This window comes from Panicum virgatum, chromosome 5K (assembly GCF_016808335.1).
Source record: "Panicum virgatum strain AP13 chromosome 5K, P.virgatum_v5, whole genome shotgun sequence".
Taxonomy (NCBI): Eukaryota; Viridiplantae; Streptophyta; class Magnoliopsida; order Poales; family Poaceae; genus Panicum; species Panicum virgatum.
The window spans coordinates 38,366,708-38,376,260 of record NC_053140.1 but is presented as its reverse complement, the minus strand read 5'-3'; the positions used below and the strand labels follow the sequence as shown (position 1 = coordinate 38,376,260).

Here is a 9,553-nt window from a genome sequence, read left to right as displayed (position 1 = left end):
CACCCGGCCGTAATCCACTACGGAGCTTCTCCACCAAGGAGGGGGCCTCCTCTTCCCCCGCACAAAGTGTCGTTGCCACTCCACACCAAGACGGAGGGTCACACGACGGATCACAAGTTGCTTGCCGCAGCAAGACTTCTCTCAAGGGAGCTCTCGCAAGAACTAATCCCTATTACAAGCACTAAGCACTCTCACAAGTGTGCTTAAGCCTTTATGATGTACAATGAAGCTCTATAGTGGTTGGAGATGTTCTTGGGTGTGTGTGGGATGTCCAGCAACTCCAGCACTCTACAAATGGCCGGGGTGAGGCGTATATATAGGCCACCAAGTCTTATAGCCGTTGCTCCAACGGTCAGCTGAAATTCTGCGTATCACCGGTTGAACCGATGCCTCTGGCAGGGGTAGCGTCGGTTCATCCGGTCACTCATAAACCGAAGTAGCCGTTGAGCTTCTGACAGCTGACGTAGTGATCACCGGTTGAACCGATGCATTGTACCGATGCATCACCGGTTCATCCGGTGCTTAAGAATCTTCTCCTGGGCGCTGACGTCATTGCACCGATGCCATACTCTGATGCACCGTCGGTTAAACCGGTGCTGAAGAAACTTCTCCTGGGCACTTGACATCGTCTCTGGAACAAAGGACGCCCAATGCACCGATGCCCTTTTCTTGGACCGTCGGTAGGGGCAGCCCTTCGGGCCTTGCTATGTCTATCTTCTCTTTCTCTTTGTCATCACTTGAACCTAAAAGCCTGAGAATAGTCATCTTAACAATCATATTAGTCCAAGTGTTGTGTTGTCATTTGATCACCAAAATCACTTGAAATGGCATAAATGGTGCCATGTTCCTTACACTCCCCTCATACCGTGATCTAGGAACCCCAATCGGTTTAAGATCATCAATAAAATCAACACAAAAGTCAATAACCTTCTCTGTTCCGTACGCACTGGCAATGCTTCCTTCCGGACGAGCACGGTTACGAACACATTTTTTAGTAGACCCATGAACATCTCGAAGGGGAATATATTGTGTAGAAATACAGGTCCGAGGATATCAATCTCTTTCACAAGGTGCACTAGAAGATGTGTCATAATGTTGAAGAATGATGGTGGAAATATCAGCTCAAATCCAACAAGACACTATACCACATTGTTTTGCAGCTTTGTCAGATTGTCTGGGTCAATTATCTTTTGAGAAATTGCGTTGAGGAAGGCACATAGCTTCACGATGGTTAACCGCACGTTCTCAGGCAGAATCCCCCGCAGCACAATGAGAAGAAGCTCAGTCATAAGCACGTGGCAGTCGTGAGACTTTAGGTTTGTCAATTTCTTCTCTTACAAATTTAGGATTCCTTTTATATTGGATGAGTATCCAGATGGGACCTTGACACTGCTCAAGTATTCAAACATGCTTTCCTTTTCTTTTTTGCTAAGAGTATAGCTGGTGGGACTTAAATAGTGTCATCCATTGTCTCGCTTTTCAGGATGTAGGGCATCTCTGTCTTCCATTCATTGCAATTCCTGACGTGCTTCTAGTGTATCTTTATTCTTTCCGTACACTCCCAAGAATCCTATCAGGTTGACGCAAAGATTCTTTGTGGGGTGCATCACATCAATTGCATGGCGAACATCTAAGACTTCCCAATATGGTAGCTCCTAAAAATAGACTTCTTCTTTCATATGGGCGCCAATCCGTTGTCGCTCGGAACAGGTTGGCTACCTGGTCCCTTTCCAAATATTACTTCTAGATCTTTGACCATTTCCAAGACATCGCTGCCAGTACGGTGCTTCAGTTTTGTTCGGTGGTCCACCTGCCCTTTGAAATGCTTGCCTTTCCTTCGTACCTGATGTCTGACGGGAAGAAACCGATGATGACTCATGTATACACACTTTCTGTAGTGAGTCAACCATATACTATCGGTATCCTCCAAACAGTGTGTGCACGCTCTATATCCCTTGTTCGATTGTCCCGACAGGTTACTAAGAGCAGGCCAATCATTGATGGTTACGAACAACAATGCTCGTAGGTTGAAGTCCTCTTGTTTGTATTCGTCCCACATCCGTACACCTTCTTTACGCCATAGCAATAACAGTTCCTCGACCAATGGTCTTAAGTACACATCGATGTCATTTCTGGGCTGCTTTGGGCCTGGGATAAGTATAGGCATCATGGTGAATTTCCGCTTCATGCATAGCCATGGTGGAAGATTGTATATGCATAGAGTGACAGACCAAGTGCTGTGCCCACTGTTCATCTCACCGAAAGTATTCATGCCATCCGTACTCAAACCGAACCTTATATTTCTCGCATCCAAGGCAAAGTCAGTGTACGTTCTATCTATTTTTGTCCACTGTGACCTATCCGCTGGGTGTCTCAACATTGAGTCTTGCTTGCGTTCCTCTTTGTGCCATCGCATCAACTTAGCATTATCTTTATTTCTAAATAGACGCTTCAGACGTGGTATTATAGGCGAGTACCACATGACCTTGGCGGGAACTCTCTTCCGGGGACGCCCCCCTTCGATGTCCCCAGGATCATCTTTTCGAATCTTGTAACGCAATGCACCGCATACGGGGCAAGCATCCAAATTCTCGTAGTCACCTCGGTAGAGGATGCAGTCATTGGGACATGCATGTATCTTCTGCACCTCCAATCCTTGATGGCAAATAAGCTGTTTCGCTTCGTACGTCGTGCTAGGCAATTCGTTGTCTTTAGGAAGCATTTTTTTCAAAAGTTTTAGTAATTCACCAAATCCCTTGTCTGATACACCATATGTTGTCTTCCATTGCAGCAACTACAGTGTGGTGCCAAGCTTCTTCAACGCATCCTCACATCCTGGGTACAACAACTTGCGATGGTCCTCTATCATCTGCTGGAACTTTAGCCTCTCTTTTTCACTCTCACAATCTTTCCGCTCACCGCACAATGCATGCCCAAGCTCGTCGGTGGGCTCATTTTCTGCATCATCTGCTTCAGGCTATTCCATGGCAGTATCATCGTCAAAGGCACTAAATCCAGCATGGATTGAAATTTGGGCATCATCATAATATACTTCTTCATTGTCTTCCATCATAACACCCTTTTCTCCATGTTTGGTCCAACATAAGTAATTGGGCATGAAACCTTGACGGAAAATGTGACTGTGAAGGGTTGTTTTAGAGGAATAATCTTTATTATTCTGGCAGTGTAAGCATGGGCAGCACATGAAACCATTCTGCTTGTTTGCCTCGGCGACATTCAAAAAATAATGCAAGCCATCAACGAACTCTTTGGTACGTTGGTCAGCTTTGTACATTCATTGCCGGTCCATCTGCATTGTTTGAATAACATGAATAGAAAAATAAATTGTCCAAAGTAATAACATTACTCATACACCACGATTAATTAAAAGGTCTACATAATCCATCACACAAACATAATAATTTAAATGGTCCAAGTTGAAATAATAGCAAATACAATACATTCATGCTAATACAAACTACTCACAAGACCTATTGATCGAGGCCTCGTGAACCGCCTCGCGAAGTCTCTCCACATTACGGTCAAATTCTGTTAGCCCTGACGCTTCACGCCTTGCATTATATCGAGCCATCAATTCACGATCGTCATCCATACCATGTAATTCAACATTAAATTCACGCTGAAATTTGTAATTTTCTCGACCAAGTTCAAAGCATTGAAATGCTCTCTTAACCCAACGACGAATACAGCATTTCAGAAGTCCAACACACTCCTCAGGTCGGAACTCAAGGGAATGTCCGGTGGCCTCCATTTGATTGCGTACCGCCGCCCGAGTGGACGCACGACGCTCCAATGTACTCACAGGTGGCAAACTCATACTCTCTACACTTATCTTTACAATAATATAATGAAAACACATACAAAATACAACTAATTATTCATAATACAATAAAAAAGTAATAAAATACTAAATAGTCACATTGTAATATATACATACTCACATTGTAATATATATACTCTCATTGTAAACAAAAATCTAGTTTTAATTTATAATAATAATATGAACTCTCTATACATAGAAAATCACACATCAACTCTCTATACAAGAAAATCACATATCAACTATCTATACTCATCTAGATAAATTAAAAAAAGTAAATCTATCTATATATGCACAGCTAAAAGTACCACACACATTTGAGTTCAAATGTTCTAAAAATGAAGAAACTTTCACAATGAAACCTCTCATTATTTCTCTATTTCTAAACAATAAAAACTGAGCTAAACAAAAAATGAATGATAAGAGGAACAAGCTCCTAAACTTTGTAGTTATTGAATGGACAGGGAATCAAAGAGTCTTCACAAATCGTGGAAGAAATGGGCAAGAACTCCCCCCACCCGAGCCAAGAACAACAAGAACACTGAGCTGGATGGCTCAGGCGGGGGAGAAAGAAAGGGGATATAGGCAGGGGTCTTTTGTCCTGGTTGGAGCCACCAACCGGGACCAAATCCCCTCCATTTGTCCCTGTTGGTGGCTCCATCCGGGACCATCGGATGGAGCCACCAACCGGGACAAAAGGCCCCTGCCCTCCCACGCTGCCCTGGCTAGCCGTTGGACCCGGGACTAAAGCACTCTTTGGTCCCGGGTCCAAAGACAGCCGGGACAAATGATTTGGACCAAAGTCCTATTCTGTAGTAGTGTACGGCTGTTTGACACTATTGGCATCCAAAGAATGTAGCTTCTTTTTTTAGCCAAAGAGTTTGCGGGTCAGTGTCATTGATCTCATGGGTCTTTGGAACTCAAGCTTCTTAAAATGTTGAAAGAAAGAAAAAGCGGTAGATGTCACTTAGAATGTCGACACAGTGAAGCTTAATCCTAAAAAAGAAGTTGAAACTTTGTATTTCTATGAAAATGTGTTATTTCAAAGAAAGATAACCAAGCATTTGAAAGTAATTTTTTTTACTGAATCTATCACGTATTGTTAATCTATGCAACTTTCTTATGTATCCAATATTGATGGCCAAAGTCAAAAGTTTATCTGGAAAAAATGGATAAATATTCTTAAACGAGATGAGAAAATTTAGAGAAGATGAATGAAATCTTTGTTTATTCCAAAGTAGCATGAGTTGTTGAAGTTTGACGTTCTTTCCTCTTCCACTATCTAGTACTATCCATGGGGAGCAAGAATTAGGGTGCTTTTTTTTTTTGTTAAAAGATGTTGTAGCTCAAGTCTTACGTGTCCACTAACCAAGTAACCATACCATAGGAACTGCAAATCTAGCTCTCACATGAGAAGGTCGTACAAATCAAAAGTAAATGTGCATCATCTCAAACAATAAACCAGGAAACTGGCAAAACCTTTTTCTCATGTGAACGTCGAGGCACTGAGCATCTGGCCCCACCACTCTAGAAATCTGGAATTTTCCCAACTACCAACAACCTCCAGGCTCTCTAGAGGGGCCCACCCAGTAACTGCAAACAAGAAACTGAAAAAAAAAAATCTCCCCATCTGCTTGAAAATTCTTCAGTCATCCCTCTCCTCTGTCTGGAACCCGACCTCCGAACCCCAGGAGGCCAGGATCCCGGCGAAGGGCAGGCGAGAGGATCCGCTCTCGCGGCGGCGATGGGTGAGGGGGACGCGAGCGCCGGCGCAGATCCGCAGAGGCTGAAGCGGATCGCCGCGGCGGCGTACGACTACGAGAACGACGCGCGGTGGGCGGGGTACTGGTCCAACGTCCTCGTGCCGCCCCACCTCGCCTCCCGCTCCGATGTCGTCGACCACTTCAAGCGCAAGTTCTACCAGCGATACATCGTGAGCCCCCCCCCCCCCCCCCCCCCCCCTAAACCCCCCGCGTCCTGTCGTTCCCAGATTGGATGAGCCTCTCTGTCAATTTGGGTTGGATAACCCTCTTGCTGCTGTGAACTCGATCTGTTTGACTATTGCTTGTACCGGGAAGAATTATGAGTTCCACCAAAGGGTTGGTGCGCTTCTGTTAAAAAAATGTTTAGACAATGGAAAGGAAGTGCCTCTTTTAGGTAGTACCAGTAGATTGTCTTGGCAAAGGAACAAAAGCACTGGTAACTAGTGTTACTGTAACTGTACTACTGTAGTGTACCATTACTAGATCAAATTTGGTACGAGCTGTATTCATGTCGCCATTTTGCTCAGATCCTCAAATTTGCTACAGTTCTACTAATATTATGGCTTACCATTTTCACTCGTGTAATTTTGGTGAAATACACTTTTTAGTGTGGAATTATTCGTGAATAATTGAAGGGTGGTTCATCAGGGCTTAGATTTTGGGCTCTGCAATACTCTTTTAGCGCTATAAAAGAAATTACGAATTGTTGCTTCAATAGATGTTAAACCCGAGCAGTACGAACACGAAAACACAGAAGAAATTATATATTGAACCTATTACCTGGTCCTTGACTCTCTTTTGCGGGACATGGGTTTGCTCTTATTTCTGTTCTATTGGAATTCTTGGTGCTTTTGCTTCCTCATATTCACCTCAATACGTTGCTGCAAGAAAAAGACCTTTTGGAGTCTCACAATTAAGGATGCAGTAAAGAGCTGGCACTTTGTTCTGTTAATTCCCCCCTTTTCATCTTATATGTTTCATGAAATGGAATCATATTTATTGGCCAGATGCTCATATTTTCCATTTATGGATGCAACCATTTTGTTTCCTTTGTGCGGCACTGCCAGAGTAATATGTAATGTAACATACACGTGCTTTTTTCTCTCTTTATTATCTAATCAATGTTTTGTTATTATTTCAGTCGAAATCCTCCTTATTGTTTTTTTAATGTTTCAATTTTTACATTTTTTGCTGCATACAGTAGCTTCTGTGCAGTCAGGTCAGCTTTTAATTTTACAAATTTTGCTGTTTGTGCTGGATCGTGTTAAGGTGACATGATAACTAGGTAAAAGAATACGTGCTAGATTTGTAAAAGAATTAAATTCCTTTCGTTACATATCAGGATCCTGGTTTGGTTGTCGAGCCAATGTCCTCCATGACTTCAACTCAGTCTGGCAGACCAGCAACAAGGTCTTCAGCTACACCGTCCAGTGAGAATACCAGAGCTTGTGACGCAGGTATGATAAACTTATTCTTGAAAGCTTACTTTGTAATTTCAGTTTGAATTAATTGGAGGGGACCTACCACTATTTTCTCATATCTGAATAAGATTCAAAGTTGATCTCGTGCAGGATCTAGCACGAGATCAACCGGAGCCTCACAACAACCATCAGCAGAGAGGAGTGCAAATTCATTACGGCTAGATGGTCGGACAATACACTTCTCTATCAATGCCTGGGTATGGAAATGACTACCTCCTGAAACAAAACTCCTAAATGATCTAGTAGCTGCGAGCAGGAGCTGCCATTTATCTTGTTGAATTTTGCATTCACTTTAGTCATTTCACTTCATTCACCTTTTATCATTTCAATTCTTAAGGGCTGCCCACATATTCTGACTGTTAACCACAAACGTGGGCATTCATTTTTTTTTCTATGCTAGATATATTCTGGCTGACAGCCTAATCATTAGATCATACCTCTATTGGCAACTTATGAAGCAACCCTGCTGTTTCTCTTATTCTTATCACCACTATGGCTTGGTTAGTACTGTTACATGTTGGGCTGACCTAAGGCTTCTTGAGTTATGATTTGGCAGGTACTTGTTGTATCTAGCCTTGGAATACTCCCAGTTCTACCCAATCATATCTCAAGTAAAGCGTACAGACTTTCATTGCTAGGAACAATATGCTCATCTGCATATTCTTTATATAGCACTTATGGGGTAAGTGCCTGTCAATCTGAATGAACGGATAATTCACCTTTATTTTTTCCTGCGCTAATGTTCCGTTATATGGTTGTTATGCATTCTGTTCTGCTTGCAGAAACCAAGAGCTTGGAATATGACTGTAATTCAGCCCTGGTTGCAATCTATTATTGTAGCTAAGGACTTTGTTCATTTGATGTTCTCTCTTATGATGTTCACGTCTAACGTACACTTTAAGAGTAAGCCAAACTTTTGATCTTGTCCACTTTATCCAATTTGTGAGGCTAGTCTACCATCTGGTCTAAGCTGTTCATTTTCTTTTTCTTTACAGTTGCTCTACTTCCTGTGCTTTGCTGGGCGCTTGATCATGTTGCTCGATTCCTAAGGCGTAATTTTACACGCTCTTCTTTATACAGGTAAGTAAATTCAAAATTGGTTATCTGTTTTGTTGTTCTTGTGTGCGTGGTATATGATCCAATTGCTGCCATCACGAGCACCTGGTGGTTACTGGTTTCTTACTTTTTCTTGTTCAGGAAATACTTGGAGGACCCTTGCCTTTGGGTAGAGACAAACAACACTACACTCAGCCTACTTTGTTCCAATGCTGAAATCACCCTGGGGTTTCTCATGATCATCTCACTTTTCTCGTGCGTGCATTTATTTCTCAAAGAACTAATATCTGTATAAGTTCCCCCCCCCTCCCCCCCCCCCCTTATATGAGCTTACCTTAGATGTTTTATCATTCTGCTCATGCAGGTCGAGACGCAACATAATCCAGACATTTATGTACTTTCATGTGAGTTATACTGCTCTGGACAAATGGTTTTCCTTTTCTCCTCATTTTGTTACCCCCTCCTTTAGTAGTTTGGGAGAATATTAGGACTGTTTTCCCACTGTGAGTCTATGACTTGTACCTCAAAGTTCAAACTTCTGAGAAGTAGTTGTTCATATATACCAGTTTTGTTAATCTGTTTAGTACACTCTAAAGAAATCAAATTCTTGATATCTTGCATAAGCAGTGGAGTAATAATTAAATTATATATCATGAATTGTACTTATTGTTGACTCTTGGTTTTTTTATTTACAAAGACTAGGTAGAACTTCAATACCTAGCTAACATTTTTGGACATTTCTTTCGTACAGCTGTTGAAGCTTATGTATCATGCTCCTGTCACATCCAGCTACCACCAGAGTGTATGGGCAAGAATAGGCCGGGCCGTAAACCCCTACATTTATCGCTATGCGCCGTTCCTCAACACGCCCATTTCGGCAGTTCAAAGATGGTGGCTGAGGTAGAAGAGCATGAATCCTGGGTATCCTTGCTACAGAGGAAACATCCTTAAACAGAGCATGCCCTTCAGTTTTTTACAAGATGTTCAGCGTACCGTTTGCATAGCATTCTGTTCTGATGAATGGTCACGGTCATGTTCTCTGTTCATGTCTCACTGAACTATTGAAGGCATAATACCACCTGATAAATTTCTTACAACGTGCAATAGCTATTTAGCGAACTGTCCATAGGATTCGATTGGATATTTCAATCTTGAATAGGATGTCAAACAATGAATACGGGTGACACTATTGGTTCTTATAAATCGCCGTCGTTTGGTGTCACTTTTATTTTGCTTGGTAAAGCATCCGTTGTTGGTCGTTGGCATTTCGCGGTCAGGGCTGATTGTACTGCTCTTTACGGTGAGCGCTGATAACTTTTCTAGTGTTATTTATGGAAGAAATGTCTTGTTAACCATTTTGATTGGGTACACCGACCCAGTCCTGTGGCACGTATCGTGAGAATGCAGTTTTC

The 9,553-nt window shown here is 42.4% G+C and overlaps 1 protein-coding gene across 1 annotated transcript; it reads left to right on the top strand.

Moving 5' to 3' along the window:
• The first annotated feature begins 5,450 nt into the window (after positions 1 to 5,450).
• On the top strand, positions 5,451 to 9,344 carry LOC120707326. The gene is made up of 9 exons (XM_039992198.1): positions 5,451 to 5,774; positions 6,947 to 7,061; positions 7,176 to 7,282; positions 7,642 to 7,767; positions 7,868 to 7,988; positions 8,081 to 8,165; positions 8,283 to 8,396; positions 8,506 to 8,545; positions 8,893 to 9,344. Exons 1-9 carry the CDS (start codon positions 5,586 to 5,588, stop codon positions 9,043 to 9,045), a joined length of 1,050 nt encoding a protein of 349 aa, XP_039848132.1. The 5' UTR covers positions 5,451 to 5,585; the 3' UTR covers positions 9,046 to 9,344.
• Positions 9,345 to 9,553: the final 209 nt, after the last annotated feature.

Bases quoted from the DNA above. Each gene is read 5' to 3' on its own strand.
- LOC120707326 (XM_039992198.1), top strand. From the start codon at position 5,586: ATGGGTGAGGGGGACGCGAGCGCCGGCGCAGATCCGCAGAGGCTGAAG. The intron at 8,397-8,505 runs GTGCGTGCATTT...CTGCTCATGCAG, and splicing joins ATGATCATCTCACTTTTCTC to GTCGAGACGCAACATAATCC. The intron at 8,546-8,892 runs GTGAGTTATACT...TCTTTCGTACAG, and splicing joins AGACATTTATGTACTTTCAT to CTGTTGAAGCTTATGTATCA.